The sequence below is a fragment of the Natator depressus genome, chromosome 16 (assembly GCF_965152275.1).
Source record: "Natator depressus isolate rNatDep1 chromosome 16, rNatDep2.hap1, whole genome shotgun sequence".
Taxonomy (NCBI): Eukaryota; Metazoa; Chordata; order Testudines; family Cheloniidae; genus Natator; species Natator depressus.
The window spans coordinates 10,290,666-10,314,506 of NC_134249.1; the positions used below are offsets into that span (position 1 = coordinate 10,290,666).

General features: G+C 45.9%; 1 protein-coding gene and 1 long non-coding RNA gene across 3 annotated transcripts in view; one reads left to right on the plus strand and one right to left on the minus strand.

The window, feature by feature from the left end:
* PAPPA (pappalysin 1) overlaps nt 1–23,105 on the plus strand; it is a 229,397-nt gene extending 206,292 nt beyond the window's left edge. For both annotated transcript variants that reach the window (XM_074973627.1, XM_074973626.1), the window contains 3 exons: nt 3,682–3,753; nt 8,040–8,138; nt 21,305–23,105. In XM_074973627.1, coding sequence (XP_074829728.1) covers nt 3,682–3,753; nt 8,040–8,138; nt 21,305–21,412 — 279 coding nt within the window. In that variant the 3' untranslated portion in view covers nt 21,413–23,105. The remainder of the gene's footprint in view (nt 1–3,681; nt 3,754–8,039; nt 8,139–21,304) is intronic.
* Nucleotides 16,823–22,540, minus strand: LOC141999830 (uncharacterized). The gene is made up of 3 exons (XR_012642091.1): nt 22,424–22,540; nt 19,653–19,782; nt 16,823–16,959 (listed from the first exon to the last, which is right to left on the minus strand). It is a non-coding gene; the product is annotated as an uncharacterized LOC141999830 (long non-coding RNA).
* Nucleotides 23,106–23,841: the final 736 nt, after the last annotated feature.

Consider the following 23,841-nt stretch of genomic DNA (forward strand, 5'->3'; position numbering starts at 1 on the left):
TTCTTGACTTTAGCAAAGCTTTTGACACGGTCTCCCACAGTATTCTTGTCAGCAAGTTAAAGAAGTATGGGCTGGATGAATGCACTATAAGGTGGGTAGAAAGCTGGCTAGATTGTCGGGCTCAACGGGTAGTGATAAATGGCTCCATGTCTAGTTGGCAGCCGGTGTCAAGTGGAGTGCCCCAGGGGTCGGTCCTGGGGCCGGTTTTGTTCAATATCTTCATAAATGATCTGGAGGATGGTGTGGACTGCACTCTCAGCAAATTTGCAGATGATACTAAACTGGGAGGAGTGGTAGATACGCTGGAGGGGAGGGATAGGATACAGAAGGACCTAGACAAATTGGAGGATTGGGCCAAAAGAAATCTGATGAGGTTCAATAAGGAGAAGTGCAGGGTCCTGCACTTAGGATGGAAGAATCCAATGCACCGCTACAGACTAGGGACCGAATGGCTAGGCAGCAGTTCTGCGGAAAAGGACCTAGGGGTGACAGTGGACGAGAAGCTGGATATGAGTCAACAGTGTGCCCTTGTTGCCAAGAAGGCCAATGGCATTTTGGGATGTATAAGTAGGGGCATAGCCAGCAGATCGAGGGATGTGATCGTTCCCCTCTATTCGACACTGGTGAGGCCTCATCTGGAGTACTGTGTCCAGTTTTGGGCCCCACACTACAAGAAGGATGTGGATAAATTGGAGAGAGTCCAGCGAAGGGCAACAAAAATGATTAGGGGTCTAGAGCACATGACTTATGAGGAGAGGCTGAGGGAGCTGGGATTGTTTAGTCTGCAGAAGAGAAGAATGAGGGGGGATTTGATAGCTGCTTTCAACTACCTGAAAGGGGGTTCCAAAGAGGATGGCTCTAGACTGTTCTCAATGGTAGCAGATGACAGAACGAGGAGTAATGGTCTCAAGTTGCAATGGGGGAGGTTTAGATTGGATATTAGGAAAAACTTTTTCACTAAGAGGGTGGTGAAACACTGGAATGCGTTACCTAGGGAGGTGGTAGAATCTCCTTCCTTAGAGGTTTTTAAGGTCAGGCTTGACAAAGCCCTGGCTGGGATGATTTAACTGGGAATTGGTCCTGCTTCGAGCAGGGGGTTGGACTAGATGACCTTCTGGGGTCCCTTCCAACCCTGATATTCTATGATTCTATGATTCTATGATCCGTTAGGTGACTGCTCAGTGCGGTCATGTGGGATAGGTTTGGTGCTGTTAGGGCAGTTCTCAGGCTGTAGCAATTGTCCATCTCAACAGAGAGACAGAGAACTGAAGGTGCCGTGGAGAGGAGTCTCCTGGTCAGGGCTGGTGCATATCAACAAGACATGGTGATTGGGTGCTTGCCCTGCTGCTGCGAGTGCTTGACCTCTTCTGTGGATAAACACAGTCCTTCCCTTTCCAGGACGGCCGGGCCAGTCCCTTTCTCCAGCTCCAAATCCACATACTCAGTCACGTATATTGGCAGCAAATGGTTTTTTGGTTTTAATGTTGGTGTCCCAGGGAGCACAGGAAGTTCTTTGGAAATGCAGTTATTTTTCTCGTATTATTTGGATGGGTCTGGGTATGGAGAAGGGCAAGGCCTGTATTTTTCTTCAGTTCTCCTTCAGTTTAGCCCTGGGTTCAAAAGCTCCTGGAGGCAGTCCTTGCCTCTCCCCAATCCCCAGGTTTCTATGTTTTGAAACCTAAAAAGGTTTTCTCTTTTTTGCCCTGAAGCGCAGCAAATAAAAGGGGGAAAAAAAAGTCTTACCGTTTGTGGCGGCCTTGAAAGTTCCAGATGTCTGTCAAGAGCTCATTGGGAGCAAACTTGATGCTGTGGGGCCCCTGCGCCTTGCGGTCTCCCTCGCTGATGGGATAAACAACATTGGTTTCTCCCTCCTCCCCCGCCAGCTTCCCCGGCCTCTTCCCCTCTCACATAGACGGGCCCTGTTGTGAGACAGGTGGGGCAGGCCAGGCCTGACTAATAGTGGAAAATCCGAGGGTGTCGGAAAGATAAACAGCCCTGTGCTGATAGTATAAAAGTTCTTTTTCCTAGTGCACGTCAGGTAAGCCTCAAATGACAGAAACTGTACAAACATGCTGAGGTTCCCCTGCAGATGGCTTAAATTAGGCCTCAGATAAATAGGGAAAGGGATGGCTCATGCCACAGTCCCTTCTAAATGTTAATTCCTTTCTTTCCTAAGCCTTTAGCACAATCCTGACTGTTTGGCAAATGCCCCTTGGCACACCTCACAAAACCAGCGGTTGTGTCACCGTTGTTATCTTAATATGATTGTTCCCTCCTCTGTAAAGGAAATCAACCTTGTGAAATGAGTGTGACTGATGGACGTTCAGAGAGGGTGAGGATGAGAAGGCAGCATAGAGATAGCTGTCATGCAGTCCACGCAGTACTCCTTACTAAGCTCGCTTCCGGTAGGGTCTTTCTTAAGTAGGGGAGAACTGGTTTAGATAAAATAATAATCCTCTTTGGTTCCTCTGGACTTTCCCTCCTCTTCTCTCCACCCAAAGACTATCCAAACCCTCAACCATTTCTTGATATTTGAAAGAGTTTGGCTTAATCTTCTTTTTCCTATAGTTTCCATGTTTGTGGGTACCATTACCATGCTGTGTGTGCCTCCACTAGGGAAAAAAAGTATATTCTTACCTTGTAGTAGCTGAGACACGGTAACTAATGTGAGGTAAAACCCAAGTGAAGACAAGGCAGATTGTAGTTTTACACGAATTAGCAGGTCAAGGTAAAGACTATGGGGAAGACCTCATGATAAAACTACACACTGCCTTGTCTTCACTGGGATTAGTCTTCACCATGTTAGTTACCATGTGTCAGTTAACATGAGGTAAGAATGTACCTTTTTTCCTGATGAAGACAATGCCTCTGTGACGACTGGGGACTTGAAGTGAGAGTGTCATCAGAAATATACCTGCTCTCATGAGTCTCCCACTCCCTTCTGCAGACCTGTCGGGTTTGAAGAACTTTTTGAAATATCTGTGTTTTGCCCATGACTAGTCCTTCCCAGCTTTGCCTTACGGAAAAGTCATGTAATATTTGATGAAGCTGAAATAAATAGGGTTCTATTGAAATGACTCTAAATGTAATAGCGGATATAGCCCTTTTTATGGGTTATTTTGAGTGGTCTTGTGGGGATACAGTGCTATTTAAAATCTATATGAGGGTGCAAAAGACTTATAGAAAGGTTTCCATTTTCTATTCAATTCTAAAAGACTTTTTTCCATAAGAGCTTTTTTCCACCCCCAGCACTCGCCCCAGCAATCTCCTCATGCAGCATGGGAAGGATAGGCAGCCATAAAAAGTGGTACCTGGTGGCTCCAAAGAAGCCCCCTAAAGCCATTCCGAAATGTCTCCCCCACACTTCCCAGAGCTAGAGCCTGGCTAGAACGTTTCCCTTTCCCTGCCACATCTCCCCGCCATGAGTGAAATATTTAACATGACTTTTCAGAAGAACCTTAAGTATTATTTTAATCCCAAACATTCTGTTATTGCAAGTGTCAAGTCCAACACATCTTGTAAATAGTTGGAGGACTGCCAGATCCTGAAAATTCAAGAGGTGTTAGGAATGGGACTACATTGGGAGAGTTTGATGGGGTGGGGAGCATGTATGCAAGCACATTCGCTTTGTGCACACTGATTTCTTTGTCTTAGCCCATTTCTTTCTCTCTCCTTCTCCAGAGCGTTGTCTGCACAGCAGGACTCAAGTGGTATCCGCACCCAGCGCTGATTCACTGCATCAAAGCCTGCGACGTGAGCATTAGAGTTAATTAACTAAGCCCATCCACTTTGGTTTCCTAGGGTGGGTGGTAACAATGGATGCAGATGAATCAGTTTTAAATCTCTGTTTCTAAGGAATGGCCAAATCCGGTTTGGTCTTGTCTTTACTTGCAGTTACATGGTCTTCAACTATACCAGTTCTGACACCTATTGGCAAGAAAAAGTCATTTTTCTAGTGCAGAGCAGTGCTCAATGACAGCTGATGATTGGACAAGCCTTAGAGTGTCTAACTAAGGTGGACAACTCTTTGCTACTAAACAGGCCTGATTCCCTTCACTCGGGCATTCTCAGGGTTTGGCGAGTCATCACTGGACAGTCGCAAAAGCCTCCAGTTGTTTGCCTTGATGTTGAAGGTGTTTAAGGGTGCTCTGTCTGACTAGAAATTGAACTCTCTGAAAGTCCAGGGCACCTCCTCTCCCCTGAACTTTGGAGAAGAGATCAACGTTAGGAAAGAGAAAGGGAGCAAGAACAACCCAGATGTGGAGCTAGGGCAGGAATGACTGGGAAATGGCTGGAGGAAGGAGGACTGGAGATGGGGACTTTTAAAATACTGAGATTGGGTTGTTTCAAAGGGGCTTAAGAGAGTTAGGCACCCAACTGTCATTGAAATACAATAGGAATTGGGGGCCTAACACCTTTGGACTTCATTGGAATTGCCAGCCTGAATTAGTTTCTGAGTTGTTCAAAAACCCGGACACACGTCACCCAATACAACAGGGAAAATGGCCACTGATAGTAAAAACCCACCAAGTGGCCCCTCCAAGCCAAAGTTTTGCCTCCTAAAGGAAACGGTGTTGATGAACCCTGCCAGACAGGTTTTCTGGGCACTGAACTCATCCTGCTTATGAAGGACTTATGCCTCAAGGCCCTTCCCCACCCAGCAAAAGGTTCAAACCAAGGCATTCTTAGCATCTCGTACCCTTTCTATCTGAACAAGCATCCAGTCAGATCTAGAGCCATGGAAAGCATTTCCAATGAAACCTAAAAAACATATTAAACTCTCCTGGTTTCATCACACACTCAGCCCTCTGCCCTGAGATACTGAAAGGTTAACAAACCTCCCCATTGAATCTCAGCCCATTTTTGAGCAAATTGAGGCAGTTTAAGGGTTGATTCTGGCTTTTTAGTCTCATGTGCTTTTAACAATTAATGATTTTCAGGAAGTATGAAATATCTATTGGCTGCTTCCTTTAACAGTTGTAGAAGTCTTGACATATTTTGTGTAAAAGCAGCACTGGGCACCTCTCTGTGTGTCTTGGTGCTGACTTGCCCCCCACTGCTGTGTTGTCTGAACACTCCACAAACTTAACTTCACAGCCCCTTTGTGAGGCAGGGAAGTGTTATCCCCATTTACAGAGGGAGAAACTAAAACATAGAGGGATTAAGGTTCAGATCCTCAAAGGTCTTTAGGCCCCTAATTTCCAATGGAAGTTGGGGATATAAATACCATTGAGGATCTGGGCCTAAGTGACTCACCCAATGTTACATAGAGAGTCTATAGAAGAGCCAGGATTTGAACCCATGCCTCCGGAGTTCCATGCTGGTGCATTATCCTTAAGAATGTCTTTGCTCCTCTGAGCCTTCCGCTAGCACCTAACTGAGAATCCCAAGCACTGATAATACTCTCAGCACCCCCGTGCCATCGGTAGATATTACTCCAGTTTTACAGGTGGGTACGCTGAAGTGAAGTGACTTCCCCAAGGTAGCAGAGCTTGGAACGAAACCCAGGTCTCCTGACTTCCACACTAAATACTAGACCACTAAATACTAGACCATCCATCCTGTGTGGATGTTGTGCAGTACAACTTTCACATGGTAAAAGACAGGTTCTTCTTTGAGTAGACGTAGCCATGTATTCTGCGTAGGTGTGCGCACCCTGTGCACCAGAGCCAGAGAACTTTACCTATAGGGGCAGCGTTCACACCCTGCCCTGGCTATATAAGGGTGGCTAACCCCCTGAGGTCTTTCTCACCGCCCATGGCCAAGAGTCGGAGATCTGTGTGGTGTCTTCACCTCACAATTTCATCTCATTTTCTGCGAACTGTTGCTTGTATATAATAGTAGGAGTACCTTAGGTTTAGTTAAGCGTTAGTTTAATTTTAGCTAGAGTACTTGGCTGACTTGTTTGATGCCCTCACCAGTTGTCCAGTGTGTAGGGGGGGCATCCCCAGCATCGACTCCCACTTTAACGAGGGACATGTTAAAGACAGTGGCTCCATCTGCAAGTCATTCCCAAAGAGGACCCTGGTGGCGTGAGATTTGCTGTTTAAGCAGTACCTCCTGGAGCAGGCCACGAGGCCCGCTTCAGCACTGAGGCCCTCATCTGCTCAGCAGCCGCCTTCGGACCTGGCAGGTGATGCCACTCCGCATTCAGGCTCTGGTGTTTGCCCCAAGAGGAAAAGCGTTGTCCATCCTCCTTTGGTCAGCGAGGAAAAGGTCCCATAAAACAAACCAGGACCATTCCAGGGCTCAGGGAGACTCCTCCTCCTCCTCTTCTAAGAGGAGTGCTGACCAGCACTGGCATGTGGGAGGGAGCAGGTCTGTCCAGCCGCTCCCTGGCCCAGCACCGAGGGCAGCGAAGGCCAGTACTGTCAACTCTGGTTGTGGTCATGGGCATCCATTGAGTCCAGTACTGACCACATCGGCCCTACGCCAATAGCATACCAGGCAGCATCAGACCTACTTTGTCTCTCAATCCCGGACGCTTCATGATTCAGGAGTTCTCCAGTGCTCTGGTGTCTACTGGCTCATCCTCTATTCTCTAGAGAGAGCTAAACAACATCCAGGGACCATTAAGAAATGCCAGTCATGTGCTGATGAATCATTGGGTACCAACTCCTCTGCTATTTAAGAAGCATTCTTACTCAGGCAGACTTTGAAATGATGTAATGATTTACCAGAAGCTATTATTACTGACGTGCCTTTTTTCTGCTTTTTCTTTCCCATCATTGCTAATTGCCAGGATCCCTCTGTGTCAATAGAAACCTTCTTCATCATCGTTCTTTCAGTAGTGTCACAGCCTCTCCATCGAAATCTTTACCATGCTATTGGTTGTGGGCTACTGCATAAAACATGTCATCTGTGCAGAGAATGATCCTTCCAATATGTAGGGCGTTAGCCAAGAATGGGCCAGGCCATGTCCTCCAGTATTAGGGCTATGGAGGAAACATTCAGTATGGAGTCCCCTCCTTCCTGCATGGAGGGGGTTGAGCAACCTTCCCCATTATCCCAGGCCATGGGGAGGCAGTGTACTAAGCCAGTAATAACATGATTCTGCATTGATAGCAATGGGAGCTTTACCTGTGTAAAGTCTCTAAGAAGATGATTTCCTTGACTTTGCTTTTCAAAGTGTAACCCAGGCTAATGCAGTGTGACTTTTTGTCCCCTTCTTGTGGCATGTATAGAGGTTTTATGAGTCTACTACTGCAGCTGAAATAGTAGACGTGGTCTTTTTGCTAAAGCAGTAAAAGCACATGGTTTTAAATACAGAGGTCTCGGTTCAGTCCCCCCAGATGAGTCAACCGAGAATGTTCTTACCAAAGCAAAATATTTATTATCTTTCCCATTCTGTCCCTCCAGACAGGCCCCCTATTCTTGTGTATTACAATGGAGGTAAAAGGCATACTCCTCCAAAAGTCCCTGTTGACAGCTTTCCAGGGTGGAAAGGTGTGTCGAATAAGTAAATGGATTGGCAGGTTTATTGGGAGATTGCCCAAATATTACATATTTTTAAAGTGACCTTATCAAAATAAAATCATATCTTTTTTTTAAAAAAAGCCCTTGCCTGTATAACTATTAGCACATTAAATAAATAATACAGAAAAGCTTTTATGGACCAAAGCCAGTGCTAGTGTAAATCACGATAGCTCAATGAGAGTCAATGTGTTATGCTCATTTACACCAAGTAGACATCTTGCCCAACAATTCTAATTTTCTTCCCACCAGTTATGCTTTTTGTTTACTCTTTGCACATAGCTCATTTGGAAGGTGAAACTAGACTAGCCAATTTTACTTCCAGATTTTCTTACATGGGTACAGCGTTGTTATGTTTGGGTGTCCAACATTTCAAAAGAATATTTAAATTTGCAACAGTAATATAAGTCTGGGTATAAGCTGCTTTGTGGTGTCTTTTTAGAATACTTATGAACATGGCCATGGCTTTTAAAGAGGATGTGTCTGGCACTACCGACAGTAGTGCCAGATCCTTCACTGAGGACTGTATCCATATTCTCAGCCTCTTCATGCTGTTTATTTTTCAGCCTTTCATGGGGGACAACTACTGTGATGCCATCAATAACCGAGCCTTCTGCAACTATGATGGAGGGGACTGCTGCACCTCAACGGTCAAGACCAAAAAGGTAGGTCTGCCTTCCCCTCTCTTACCCAGAGCTCCCCAACAATGCAGGCTCAGGCTTGGACAGTAATTGGTGTCCAGCTGGAGATCCAGGATGTGGAGAGATCTTCAGCTGCACAAACATTTCAAGGGGCAATGAACATTGTCCTACCAAAGGCACTGAATTTCTGCTGGTTCATTTGAAAGTGCTCTCATTCTCCTTTGGTCTGCCTTTGTGTTTCCCATCATAGTCTGCCTTAGGCCCGTACAGCAGGTGCTGTTACACAGGGATATTGCTTTACCTCCTTCGTTCTTGTTCTAAACCAATGGTTCCCTGGCTGCTTTACAGACAACTGCTGGCGCCCCCTCGAGACTGGTTTGGCGTGTCATCAGTAAAGCGGTCCGACATCAGTTCTGACCCTGACTCTTGTGGGAATTACAGACAGGCACACTGAAAGGAGGATCTGCTGCATACAGTGTAGATTCCAAGGTCACTCACTAAGGGACTGACAGAGAATTTAGCCACGTGTTCATGCTTACGTACTGAATTTTGCACAGCTCTTTACCTCTTCTTTGGGATTTGTGGTTGGGACAGAAAGCCAAAAATCTTGATACTAACAAGGGAGGTAACTTAGATGGAAGTATGCTAGGCTTAGTGTGTTTCAAGAAGGCCAGTCATACCTGTCTAAGGAAAGGCAGTCTGTATACCATACCTGGAGGACAAAGAGGATGTCTCTGCAGGGAAGACAATCTTTTCTAAGTTGGCCCTCAGCACCAGGGTCTTTTTTCATCTTTCCTTTGGTTCACTTGGCCATGTCTACCAATTCTGTGCTGTGGCATGTCTCTGGTATATCAGGGATCATTGGAAAGGGGCAGTGAGCAATGACTGGTGATAGGTTAATGTCATCTCTTGGTAGCAGCAAAGAAGGGGTGCAGGTAGTGCTTTAATTTTCCTCATAGTGCCTCTTTTCAGCTATTCAATATATCTTTATTTTTAAAATGATTTGTGTGAACTGTGCAGGCAAAGGGGCAGCCCTGGCAAGGGAAGTTCTCTCTTTAGTCACAAATCACGTATTGCCTCAGCGGTGGCATGGGTATGATCGAGGATATCATGGGCAATTGCTTCCCGATTGATATCCCTCAACCTTTAACTGAACGGGCCACCTCTTGGGATGTAAGGGAATGTTCAGTTTCCAGGGCCTAGTCAGTCATTGGCCTCTCCGCTGGTATAGCCCAACAAATGTGGCAGTAGGTTTAAGAGGGGGTACCTCTCCACAAGGAACTGGACTAAGACCTCCAAACTTATTCCATATAGGATACTAAGAGGGGAGGGAAGAGAGGTTGCAAATTACTGTGCATTGGCCTGGCTCTGTTCCCATGGGCTTTCGTGGGAGTTTTACCGTTATCTTCAATGGAAACAGAGTTGGCCAATACTGAGGGCTTTTGAAAATCCCATCCTCAGTATTTCCTAATCATTCACAAGGGCCAACTCCTCAAATGAAGTGTTTTCTCCAGACACATGCACTCAGCTTTCAAAGACTTTTAAAACACAACAACAAGAACCCAGAAACCAAACAAAACACACAAAAGAAATGAGAAAACCAACCAAGTCCTAGGCTCTTCAAATCAAAAGTGAGATGGCCAGTGCCTAGTTTATTAAATTTATGGCATAATAATCTAGCAGCCAGACACATAGCATGATGTAAAAGTTTCAGAGGAAAAGGGTCGTTTGAGGCCAGCAGTGTGTCTCATGCAGTTCAAAGGAATGGCCACCAGCTCACAGACACCTGTTTGAATTCCCATGCAGACACTCAGCCATATGGGGAAGTTAGTTGTTTTCCGGTCTAAGGGCCCTTGGCTGGAGAACAGATTTTAGGCATAGCTATTCAAATACAGTCTCCTCCTTTGAAGAGCATTATGAGTGGAATGTTAAGGGAGATATTCCAAAGGGAAAAACAATGAAAGGTGAGAGAAAAGAGAGATGCATAAAAATATTCCACATACCAAATCCTTCCAGCACAATTTGTCACCTACTTAAAAGCCACAGCCTTAAAACACATTTTGGGTGTAAAGGCCAAAACCTGAAGGAGTCATAGGGAGGGGCAAACCCAGCTCTTTTAATTCCAGTACCAGATGATGGTGTATTTCTACGCAGTTGTTAGAAAGTGTTCAAGCATTTGAGGGAGACACCCACCTCTGCTGCCTGCTGTGTCAGGTTCACACACTGCAGTCTCACAAGGCTCTTAAAAGAGGACTAGTAAAATATTGTGTATTTGCACCGCACCTTTCATCCCCAAAGATCCCAAAACATTTTACAGTCCCCACTGAAATACAGTCCCCTCTTTTCAGTCCCCACTGCAATATAGTCATCTCTGAGTGTTTAGCGGTGCACACCGCCACCACATTTTGTTTTTAAAAAGGAAGTAAAGAATCATTGCATATCCGGTTGAAGCTGGAGGTGTTAACAGTCATGCCGAAGGCGAACTGAGGTCTTTATTGACCACAAATGGTCAAAAGTTTGGTTTTATGTCTCTTCCAAAAAAAGTGGTATCTCCAGCTGCAAAGCAACCACATAGAGCTGGGCAGTATGGAAATAAAAGGTTCCACCAAAAAGTCCCTGGAACATTGACACCTTTTCTGTTCACGTTCCACAAATGTTCACACAATCACGTTACACTGGTGTGAAAGTTCACAGAAAGGCAATTAAATTTGCATGCATAAGGATTGGCAGAAACCAAATTTTAAATTGGCGCACACATCTGTTAGAATAACATGGCCTTGTGCGCTCCTCCAGTCAAGGAATGGAAACAATGCCATATGACTTACCAGACCAACCGCAACTCGGCTGAAATAATCAATAGTGAATACTTGCCGAGAACTGCTCACCATCAGTCCACAGAGTTTAAAATAAATCATGAAAGAACTGCATGGAATACTTTGATATTCAGTGAACACGTTCAGTAATATTGAGGTGAATACATTTTGAGGCGATTGCGATCTGTCATGGGTATTTAGTAAGCAGGGAAAGGATACATTCGTCAGATAAATGATTTGTTGTGCATTCCTGGATCAGCTGCAGTGTCCCACAACACCATGCCCAGGAAAAGATTCTGGGAGAAGAGCACTGCCTAATGAATCATCAACACCACTTCCTGCAGCACCCTTTATGGAACCAGCCGGCAGGCCTGGCAGTTAACAATCAAAGGTTGTGCACCTAAAACTCAGGTTCAGTTTCTAGTCTAGTAGGGACTGGTACACGTACAGACAGCATGGTCAGCCCCTGAGGGAAAGAGTATGGGACACTGCTGGGCTGCCTGCCCCATGGATGACCCGGGAGTGGGTTTGAAGGACTCCATAGGGAAGGCCACCCAGCTCCCCTTGGCCAAAGGAAGGTCACCACAATGCATGTCCTCGAGGGAGAAAGGGCTTCTGTTGTGGATCCAGCGGGAACAAGGTCCTCCATTAAGGACAAAATAAAATCTCATTTCTTTTTAATGTCTGCAACCTCCTGACCTGGCACAGATTGCCAGCTTGCCCTTTGCCCAGCTGCGCTATAAAACTGCTTCTTGCTTTGCATCCTACAACACACAGCAGTAAGGTATTTATAAAACATGTTTCAGAAAAATATGGCACATTGTTAAAGTAAACAAGCAACTACCCAGGCATTTACTGGACATCTCTAGACTGGTTGTTGTCTGGAAGGACTTCCTGGTCGGTGTAACAGTCCAAGCCGACAGCATTCTGGGATCCCAGACAGCAAACATTAAGGCCAAATTCTGTCCCTACTTCCATTTGTGCAACTTCTTTGGAGTAAGTAGAAAGGTCTGGGTAGAGCTGAGGGAGAAATTAGGCCCCAGAGGCCAACGAAGGAGCAGCGCAAGGAAGTGATAGAAATTTCCCACACGCCCATCTTGCTGGGGTTATTTGCATCTTTCAGAACCAAACATTAAAGCTCTTGGCATCCTTCCAAATGTAAGGCCAAATGCACACAACAGCTTCACCTTCGATAATGCATGATTTAGCCCCAAGAGCAGATTGCCTCAAATCCCACTATTAGGGCTCCTTTGATTTAGTGTCTGTTCCTTTCCTATCCCCTCATTTTATAGAATCATATTGAATCATAGGACTGGAAGGGACCTCAGTCCAGTCGCCTGAACTCAAGACAGGACTAAGTGTTATCTAGACCATCCCTGACAGGTGTTTGTCTAATCTTCTCTTAAAAAATCTCCCATGGTGGAGATTCCACAACCTCCCTGTGCAATTTATTCCAGTGCTTAACCACTCTGACAGTTAGGAAGGTTTTCCTAATGTCCAACCAAAACCTCCCTTGCTGCAATGTAAGCCCATTGCCGCTTGTCCTATCCTCAGAGGTTAAAGAGAACAATTTTTCTCCCTCCTCCTTGTAACAACCTTTTATGTACTTTAAAACTGTTATCATGTCCCTTCTGCATCTTCTCTTCTCCAGACTAAACAAATCCAATATTTTCAATATTCCCTCACAGGTCATGTTTTCTAGACCTTTCATCATTTTTGTTGCTCTTCTCTGGAGTTTCTCCAGTTTGCCCACATCCTTCCTGAAAGGTGGCGCCCAGAACAGGACACAATACTCCAGTTGAGGCTTCATCAGTGCGGAGTAGAGTGAAAGAATTACTTCTCATGTCTTGCTTACAACACTCCTGTTAATGTAGCCCAGAATGATGTTTGCTTTTTTTGCAACAGTGTTACACTCTTGACTCCTATTTAGATTGTGATTCCCTGTGATTCCCAGCTCCCTTTCCGCAGTACTCCTTCCTTTGCAGTCATTTCCCATTTTGTGTGTGTGCAATTGATTGTTCTTTCCTAAGTGGAGTCCTTTGTATTTGTCCTTATTGAATTTCATCCTATGTACTTCAGACCATTTCTCCAGTTTGTCCAGATCATTTTGATTTTTAATCCTATCCTCCAAAGCACTTGCAACCTCCCCCAGCTTGGTATCATCCACAGACTTTATGAGTGTACTCTCTATGCCATTATCTAAATCACTGATGAAGATATGGAACAGAACCGGATTCAGAACTTATCCCTGTGGGACCCCACTTGATATGTCCTTCCAGTTTGACTGTGAACCACTGATAACTACTCTCTGGGAATGGTTTTCCAACCATTTATGCACCTACCTGATAGTAGCTCCACCTTGGTTGTATTTCCATACTTTGTTTATGAGAATGCCACGCAATACACTATCAAAAGCCTTACTAAAGCCAAGATATATCACTTCTACAGCTTCCCACCTATCCACAAGGCTCGTTATTCTGTCAAAGAATGCTATTACATTGATTTGACATGATTTGTTCTTGACAAATCCATGCTGACTGTTACTTGTCACCTTAATATCTTCTAGGTGTCTGCAAATTGATTGCTTAATTATTTGCTCCATTATCTTTCCGGGTACTGAAGTTAAGCTGACTGGTCTGTAAATTCCTGGGTTGTCCTTATTCCCCTTTTTATAGATTGGAACTATATTTGCCCTTTTTGAGTCCTCTGGAATCTCACCTGTCTTCCATGACTTAATTTCAGAGATCCTCCAAAAGTTCCCTAGGAACTTTAAGAACTCCTTGCAGTGTAACTACTCCCCTGTTGTGGGTGTGTTTTTTTTCTTCCCCCAGGACTTCTCCTGTCGAGTTGCCTTTCTCCTCCACTACTTTCCTCGTTTCTTTCCATTTTATGAGTTTTTGCTTGACAAGCATGGCGAGAAAGAACTTGTGCAGATCAAAATCATTTCTCAATGGGCCCTGCTCACATATTTTATTCTAAACTATCATTACGGACACTCTGTGTTAAATATTCTGCATCCCAGTCCCTGCAACTTGTTCAAGGTACACAACTTGAATCTAACCCAGAAGAATAAGCTCTTTAAATTCCGCAAAACTGGACTGTATTTGTAGTGCCACATTCTCCTCTCACTTACATCCCTGCCACTCCACTTCATCACAAGGGGGTAGCCCCAGTGCAGTTGAAAGGAGAATCTGTCTCAGACAGTTTCACAGCTCAGGTTAGACATCAACTACTTTGCCCTAATGCCAAGGATACATCACCTTGGCACAAATCTCCATTTAAAATGCCAAATCTTCCGCCGATTGATGTTCCATTGAAACAGGTGCACACCATGGAGAAAAAACCACAGAGTGGCTCAGTGAAAAACAAATGAGGCCTAGTGCTGGATGGAGAACCTGGCATGGTTCACCCAACGTTTTGTTTATCCAAAACCCATGGAAACTTATCTGAGCCTCTTCACTCAAGAAACCAGGACATAAAGCAAACGGACTTGAGCAGACATATTGCTTTAATTTGCAGTAGTATCGGCAATGATTTCCAAGGAGTGCGTCCATCCCACCCCCCACCCCAAAGTGGGATCCAGTGGATCCCTACCCATCTTCTGTGGCCAAAAGTAAAAGTGACAATCTGTGAGTACTCTGGAGATGTAAATACGCAAGTCTGATCATCTCTGAAACATGGTGCTTTCTTGCAATGTTCCTATTCCTGCTCTTCTGCCTGAAGCCAACAGTACTAACTGGCAGTGTTTAGAACGTGGGTATGAGAAAGCTCACATAGCCAGTGGCCTAGCTGCCACTGAGGAAACGATGCTTATCCAGAAGAGTGGATCTCCCTGACATGCCACCTCCAGTGCCCCTGGCAGGCTGTTCCTGTTCACTGTAATTAGCTAGAGAGGTACAATATAGGGTGCATGAAGGAACAGAGGATGCAATAAATAGCATTACTTCCTTTGTTTGGAAATGGTTCAGTGTTTAGTATGTGCTCCAAGTGCACTGTGTCATCCAGGCATTCGGGTGAACTTGCTTACTTGTTATGTTTGGTCCTGGTTAGCAAGTGGTTGTGTGACATGTGAGGGCATTTTTGGTCATAGGTGGTTGAGTGGCCATTTCAGGGCTCAGAGTTGGTTTGCCTAACACCAAAGGGATCCTTTTCCAGACAGCAATACATTAAAAGCAGTGATGGTTGCAGCCCGTGTTGTCTATCCTGAGAGCAAATTCTTGGTTGGTATGAGAAATGCTGTGTGTTTGTGGGAACCCCACAACACACAGCAATCCCTGGAGAGCTGCTAACTGTTTGCTCAGCCACCCAACCTTGCTTCATTAGCAAGTGTTACAGAAACCAAGGAACAGGGCTTTCCTTTCTGCACACCAGCTATTTGCCTCTGGGTGGTCAGGCTGCTCTGAAATCTTTGGTGCTTATTTAGACTAATTACATTCATGTTTTCACAATCAGTAGCACAGGGATTGGAAGCACAGTTGATTGCGGAGCGGCAGAGCTGCTTGCTTTCACACTCCGTGTGGTTTGCCAAACTGGCTCCCTTGCTCATTTCAGCCCCTCGACTGTCAGCATTACGAACGCAGATGAAGAGCAGGGAATTAAAGTAAGTTACTGACCTCCTTGTTTCATCCTCCCCTACTCTAGGGGGATGTCTACACAGCAACTAGACACCTGCGGCTGGCCCGTCTCAGCGGACTTGGGTTCGCGAGGATCGGGCTGAGGGCTGTTTCATGGCAGTTAGATTTCCAGGCTTGGGTGGGAGCCCAGGCTCTCGGACCCTGCGGGGTGAGAGGATCCCAGATCTTGGGCTTCAAGACCGGAAGTCTATACTGCAGTGCAACAGGTCCATAGCCTGAGCCCTGTGAGCCCAAGTCAGCTGGCACAGGCCATCCGTGGGTTTTTCTTTGCCACGTAGACATACCCTCTAGGGCCTGACACTACTCTCATGCTGGGTCTATGTCAATGTAATTACATTCATTTCAGTGGAGTTACCCCGATTGACACCCCAGGGTGAATGAGAGGCGAATCGGGCCTGTTGAGTTCAATGGGGTAACTCTTGATTTACATCAGGATGAGTGAGAAGAGAGTCAGGCCCATGAACATCAATGGGATAACTCTGGATGTACAACTGTGGGAGAGGCAAGTCAGGCCTTCTCAACCTTACATACTGTCCTGTACTGGGCCTCTGAGGAGCTTTAATCTCTCCTTTCCCAGGCCCTGAGGGGGCATTGACCTGGTTTGGGAGTGAACCCAGCATACCAGCCCAAAGAGTTAAAAGTCAATTTTTGCGTCATCTTAGAAAAGCCCTGGTGACCTAAATGCCAAAAGCCAGGGAGAAGAAAAGTACAAGACGTGTTTGTGCTTAAGAGCCCTGTTAGGGAACAAAGCCCCCACTTGGTGTGTGAACTCTGAGGGTACCGGGGGGAGGTGAGCGGCCACTGAGAACGGCTTGCTGCAGCCTGCCATGCTTATCTTGACCCAGCACTTTTATCCATAGGAGGGGAGATGGACGTGGGGGTTCTTCATACTTCCAGAGTTAGTCACATCAGGGAGATTTTGCAAACATTTCAACTTCTATCTAACAACACGCTGTTTCCCGACATGCGACGCTCCTCCCCACCCCCACAGCAGCACTTATGCCAGTGTAAATCAGCCGCAAGTGCATTGAAGCCACAGTGTGAAGCGGGGGTGGGGGAGAGGGTGTGGAGGGCTAAGAATCAGGCTATTTGTGTTACTGTTCTCCCGTCCCTCTCGGTACCTGCCTGGGATTTCACCCTGGGAAGGAGGCGAGTAATACCCTCAAACGCATTCCCATCTGTTTCCTCCAGATTGTCCTTTCTCAGCGATTCTCAGTGGGTTATCTGAGTCTGGATAGCATTAGCTGTGTGTCAATCCGTAGCTGCCCCGTGAGGAGGACAAGCTGCCTCTGGTCCATTTAGTTGACTGGATCCCAGCCATGCATCAGTGTCTCCTGTCTTTGTGCTGTCTCCTCTAGGACTCAGAGTGGCCGTGCTTCTTCACCGTCGGAACAGGACCTGTCATGTAATATATGGGCGCAGAAATTAAGGGCCGGATCGCAAGCCTACTGAAGTCAACAGAAAGATTCCCATTAACTTCAGCAGGCTCTGGATAAGGCTCTTAGATCAGAGATTGCAGAGATTTAGTTGGGGATTATGTCCTGCTCTGAGCAGGGGGTGGGACTAGATGACCTCCTGAGGTCCCTACCAACCCTGATATTCTATGATTCTAAGAGGGTTATATCCCTTCTATAGTCTGTGATGGATGTAAAGTTGGCTACAAATTATATGGAGTTTTTAGCTCAAAGAAAGGGGGAAAAACAAAAAATAACTTCTGGTTGTGAACCACAAATAGATCCTCTGAGCCTTGGTGTCACAGAGCTGACAGAGAGGTTTGAAAGGGTGAAATGTCCTCATACAGGTGGTCTCTCTCTTTTTCTATGTCTGTCTGTCCTCTCCCCCTCCAATGAAGCTGGAAGGCAAGAAATTTAAAACTGATGAAAGGAAGCAGTTTTTACACATCATATCATTTAACATGTGGAACCCACTGCCACATGATTTTATTGAGACCGAATGCTCGGTAAAATTCAGAAAAGAATTAGAAACATAAGGATTTATCTACATTTGAAAGATAATTTGGATTAAGGTGGGATGTGAATTTAAAATGCAATATTGATTCTTGAATAGCTGTGTGTGGATGCTCTAATTCCAGAATAATGTTTGCTCTGTGTTCTCCATGTCTCTTTGTCAGGCTTAGCCTATGTGCATGATGAGGACAAGGTGCCTTTGATTCCTTTTGTTAACTCTGTGTGTGTGTGTGTGTGTGTGTACACGTGTATGTGTGTGCGCATTAAAGACAGACCCAGAACCAACATACAGATTTTGACCCAAAATTCCCCAGAGTTCTGTGCTAATCCGTCCTGTGGTTTTTGGTTCTGGCCCATCTCTCAGATGTTTGTGCATGTGTGTGTGCATTCAAGATAGGCTCAAAGACCAGCATTCCGGTTTTGATCCATATGTCCCTGGAATTCTTTGTGGTTCGGTCCTTTGGTTTTGGTTCTGGCTCATCTCTCATATGCTAGTGTGTGTATATGTGTTATGCGCTCTCATTTCTCTCCCCTAACCCCTTTTCCATGTCCCCTCTTGGGCTGTGGTGTTCTCTGCCTACATCAGTTTGTTTGTGGATACAGTATCTTTGTCTGTTTCACAACAATCACTGAGCCAAGACCTGAGTTTTTAACATTCTGTCTTTCTCCTGCTACAGCAGCATTCCTGGGTGTTAGGCATCAACTGTTGCAAGGGGAGACACAAGGGAGCGCAGGTCTTGGTAGCTAAATAAAGGAAAACAGATTCGTTTTTAAATGTATATAATGTCTACATTAAATGCCTGTATTTGGACATGTCAGTGCTAGTCATATATTCTGTTAATGACTTGGGACCTTAAAGAGCTATCTGGAAAAAAAAATCCAGTTCATTTTAGAGTGTGTTCTTCTGGGCTCAAGCACCTAACCGGAGCATGGCTCAGTGAACAAGGAATGGAAGGCAGCTTCTTCTTAATGTTGTTTGTTTGTTTGTATTGCTGTAGCACCTAGGAGCCCGAGTCATGGACCAAGCCTCTGTTGTGTCAGGAAATGTACAAACACAGAAGGAGAAGATAGTCTCTGCTCCCATAGAGCTTAGGGCTGGATTTTTAAATGTCTGTGGGAATTAGGCCGCCAGTAACTTTTTGAAATCCTACTTGGTGCCTTTCTGCACCTTTAGGTGCCTAAATACTTGTGAAAATCTTGGGGGCTTGGAACAACCATATGTTTTCATTGTTATTTCTCTGTGAGAATGCAAGCCTTGCTCCTCTGCTCTTTTGTTGCTGCAATCATGAGATTAGCCATGCGTGTTTGAGTTTACCTGTCCTTATTGCCTTTTTCTTCCCTGTCAATGAGCGATTGGCTTACGCCCTGTAGCATGAGCATTTAAAGATTTGTATCCTGTCAGATAGGACTGTGGATGTTCTCTTTATCCATATAAATGTCCAGTACATCGTTATACAATGTATAATTATCCCGGGAGTCTCGCTGCTGTTAAGATATCATTGTGGTGAAGATTAGACAATGGGAACATTACATTAGATAGGATAAAAATATGTAAGGGGTATAAAGAGACTAACACAACCGTTCACTGGATTAGGAGGAAAGTCCCCTTATAGCCATGTTGTTCCACTGCAGAGAACTTGCACTTTCCTCTGAAGCATCTGTTGGGGACAGACTACTGGCCAAGTTGGACTATTTCAGTATAGAATCCTATAGGGCAGACCGTAGGGTTCTTTTCGGACAACACAGAGGAAGACATTCCCTCTCCAGAGGCTCTCACGGTGCAGGGGAATTATTCTCTTTCCGCAGATTGATAGAGTTTAAGGCCAGAAGGGACCATTAGGTCATGTAGTCTGACCTCCTGTATATTGCTGGCCGTTGCATTTCACTCTGTATTGAGACCTGAGATTGTCCAGTTCTGATTTCACGCGTCCTTGTAATTGTTTGTTAGAAAGCAAAGAAGGAGGGGCCGATGGAGGGGGGAAGGCTATAAGGAGAGGCCCACTGACTTCATTTCAAAAGAACACCAGACTGACATCAAACTGTAACGAACTCCAGAGAGCCAGGAAGTTCAAAAGTCAATATTTCGGCACAGCCCTGTGAGGTGCACACAGGGAAATTACATACCTGTAACATGCTTCTTTGAAGACATCATCTTCCAGGGTTCTCATTCTTGACTCTGGAGTTCCAAAGAGTGACAATGTTGCACTGATGGTATCTCTAAAGGAGATACCATCCCAGTTTACAGGGAGAATAACTGAAACACAGAGACAGAAGAGCTTGGCCAAGGCAAAACAGTGAGTCAGCAGCAGTCAGGAATGAACTTCAGGTCTTCACTCTACCCAATAGACTCCACTCTCTCATTTAAGAATATTTGGGACATTGTAGTTTGCAGTAGTCCTGCCCTGACTGGTTTAGGGATGGACCAAGTTGTAGACTATGGGTAAAGGTATTTGCTATCAAACCTCAGTGTGTTAACTGGGAATTCTTAAGTAATGAATATAATTAATACACCCTTACAGGCCTGAAAGCTCATTGCTTTACTGCCTTAACTTGTGCCTATGCCTTACCTAGCAAAATACTTATACCTTTAGGCTACAAAGTATCCTCTTAGCTCTTCCTGTTTTCTCCAGTTTCTACAAATTCTCTGATTTCTATTATTTGAATTTATTTATTTTTAGACTCTTGACATTTCTCTTCCCTTCACACGTGTTGCAGTCACTCGGTCTTTGATTCAGTTCTTTGGGCAGTGCCACAGTTTGACCCAAAACCGGTGCCCTACTCCACCTGAACGGTTGAGGTTTGTGAAGGTGAAGTCAGATGTGCTAGGTGGAGGTGCTGGAGAGCACTGAATCCGTGCCCGGCGTTGGCTATCTGAGCTCTTTTCTGAGCTGCATTGTGTCCCCATCTCAGGCTGCCTCGCTGTGAAATAAAGATCCCCCCCCCGCCCCGCCCCGCCCGCCCGTCTTTCCTGTGCGTGTGTGTAAAGAGAAAGGCACATTGTACACAGACACGCAGGCACACGTACGGAAGGGATAGCTCCATGGACAGAAATGGTAACTATGTGTGTAAGTGCATGGTCCACATTCTTCCATGTGCCAGTGATGGATGGATTCAGATAGGGAACAGACAGATCCGAGCTGTATGGCCTGGAGAAAAGTGCATATAAAACGAGGAAGCAAACATGTGGAAGCAGAGCCAAGCGAATGAGAGTGAGCAAATGCTTGCTGTACTTGCCGAGAACATTTGAACAGGTTGCAGCACTGTCCTGGAAAGGGTTGGGGGAGGGGAATTAGGTCATTAACTCTGTCTGCGCAGATGGGAGAGACTCTTGGGAATTCACTTCAGGCAAGCAGGACTCTCCCCCACCCCCTTCACTTTATGTAAATGCCATGATGCAATAGGCTGAAATCAACGTCTGTTAGCCAAGCACTCCAGGCTGTTACTTCGACTACTGCACGCTCTTCTTTAAACAGACAATGAGGAGATTTTATTTGCACAGAGCAATATCTCCCGCTCCCATTCCTTCCAAGGTTCCCACCCACTCAGTTGTTGGGCCTCTGTACTTTGAAAACACCTAACATTTAAAGGCTCGCTCTTGGTGAAACCCAGGCACCTTTTCATCATTGTTTAAGTGCTCAGTGATGGGCAGGGTACAGGGCCTGCCCCGAGGAATTTAGCCCAAGATTTTAAAGACTAGGGGCATAAAATTATCCACATGACTGTTGAAAAGTGTGTTTCCTCGTGCACTTCCCTGTGTTTTTGCCTCTGTCCCATAGGTTATTCCTTTCCCTATGTCCTGTGACCTACAAGCAGAATGTGCTTGCCTAGACCCCAACGCTCAAGAGAACAGCCAGAAGGATGTACGCAGCTTCAGTCGCGGGTAACGTCCGGCAACATGGAATGGACGATCACACCGCTAAAGGCAGGCTCGGAGAGATACCACATCCCTTTTTGGTATTGTCTTTAACATTTAGCTGCTCAACTGGATGGCATTTCTGCACCAGGGACCTTTAGAATTCAACCAGTCTGCCTTTAATTTTTGTCCAAGGAGAACTCAAAGTGGGGGGTTATGTATTAAGTATATCTTAAATAGCAAAAACAACAAACAAGCAAAAACAAAGAGTCGAGTCAAGACTTTTAAGTATCAAAACAGCATGTGTTTATGCAGTTGTGCGCCCACCTAATTTGAACTGTTTGTATCTAGATCTAAGGCGAGAAACAAGCCATATATATATATATACACAAATTTATAGAGATAAATAGAGAGATTGAGATCAAAGCAAACACACGTTCCCCTCTCCAGCGCTCATAACTCAGACCATTCATGGAAGAGGCTGAGTTCTCGGATGAAACCAGGCCAAGCCTATACTGATGCTGAATGCCAAGGTATCTCATGCCCAGGGAACTGAGGTTAGGATGGGTTCACCACGGGACCGTGCATCTTGGCAAATGTCTTTCCAAATGGCCAGACGGCTGAAATGGGGGTTGCATTATCTTATCATGGAAATATTACACCCAGGCTAGGAGCTTTGCAAACTGTACGGGGCTCTTCTGCGTGGCTGCACTGGCCTCCATCCAGCTTGCAAATTGCAGCCTGCACATGGGAGAACTCCGAAATGTTTGCTGGTGGGCAGACCGTCCCGTGGTGAAGCAAAGGCGGGTGCTAGCGGGTGGATGGGCTGAGGACTGGCATTGATGAGTTAGGCTGGCACTGAGGATTGGAGATTATTGCTCCTGAGGGAATAGGGAGGGTAAATCAAACCCCCATACTTTTCGTTTGAGCATGTCTGCTGCTGCTACTCCTGCTGCTATGTCCCATACAACTAGTTTCTTTACTGTGTCAGGACAGGGTGACAACAACCCCAAGCAACCAAACAATCTGCCTTAAAGCTTACCTACAACCTGCCTTTCAGACCCTCTGGTTTTCTCCTCAGCACTGGGGCAAGAAATCAGGACACCAGCCAGCCAAAGAGATTTGCTGCTTCACCTCCAGCTAGCCAATGGTTCTGCTTAAACCTCCTCCCCTCCCCTTTGGTATATTGTATTGAACAATGTTTTCGTGTTCCTGTTGGCACAGGAGAGGCCGGAGGAGAGGAGAGAGTGCAAAGGCATGAGCCAAGTGGAAAGAATGGCTGGGGACAGGATTAGACTTTTGAACCCAGTTTGTCAGTGTTAAATTCCCAGGCCTGTGGGCGATACATCCCACAGAGCGACTTCAGAGCAGGAGATCAGCTGCTTTGAATCTTCCAAAAGGAAGGGCATGAAGAGAGGTTACCCTCACACCTCCCATCTGCCCCTTCCTCCCCACCTCCAGTTCTGGTCCAGAAAGGTGCACTTTCCACCGGCCGCTCAGTCATGTCTTAATTGGGATTCAGCATCCTCTGGTTGCTTCAGATCCCATCGAGTCAATCTGATACCCAGTGGAGCCAGTGCAGACATTGCTGCTACAACCCATTCCGAACATATCCCTAAAGTCTGCACACTAACGGCTGGATTGGCATCCCGTAGTTTAGGGCTCCTGTTGACAATAATGCCTCCCTGAAAGGGTTAATTCCCCCTTCTGCAGGGCTTTAAAATGGGCTCAGACGAGAGGCAGGCCTGACATTGCCTGACAAGGGAATGGTCGCGGCATTTTAGAGCTTGGGCAGCTCATTTAAGTGCATTCACAAGGTCCACGGCTCCCCTTGAAGCCATCCTAGAACCGGCTGCAATCCCTTGAACCAATGCAGCCAGAATGAACTGTCCTGCTTGCCTGATATTTTAGGCTCTGGGGAAGGAAAAAGATTTTTTGGGGGGTGGGGGGGAAGCAAAAAATTCAAATCCATGGGAACATTTTAAGCCAGAAGAGGAATTCTTCCTAAACTCAGTGACACCAAAATCCCCCAATGCTTCGTTGCCCAGCTTGGGCATCCCAGTGGCACTCACTGATTTAGGGGCCTTAGGACCCCTCCCTAGACCTAGACTTTATTTCTGTCGAGTATAGTCAATGCCCAGCCTTCTACAGAGGCTGCAGCTCCCTTCCCCAGCCATGGCGCACTTGGGGAGCTGCCGGAGGCTGTAAAAATGGCTCGACATGGGAAATCAACAGGCTTGTAGAAACTGGGGTCAAGATTAAGGATCCAAAGATAAAGGGCCAAACACATCCCTGGACTCACTCCGTTAACGCTACGGCAATTAAACTAGGGATGGCCCCAAAACAATTCCAATCTGGGAGGGCAGGGGCAGTGACTGTGTCGTACATCTGCTGAAGGGTCCCACCTCCAAAGCCCTCTATTGATTCAGAGAACAGGTCCGGTCCTGGCTGTCAGGCAGG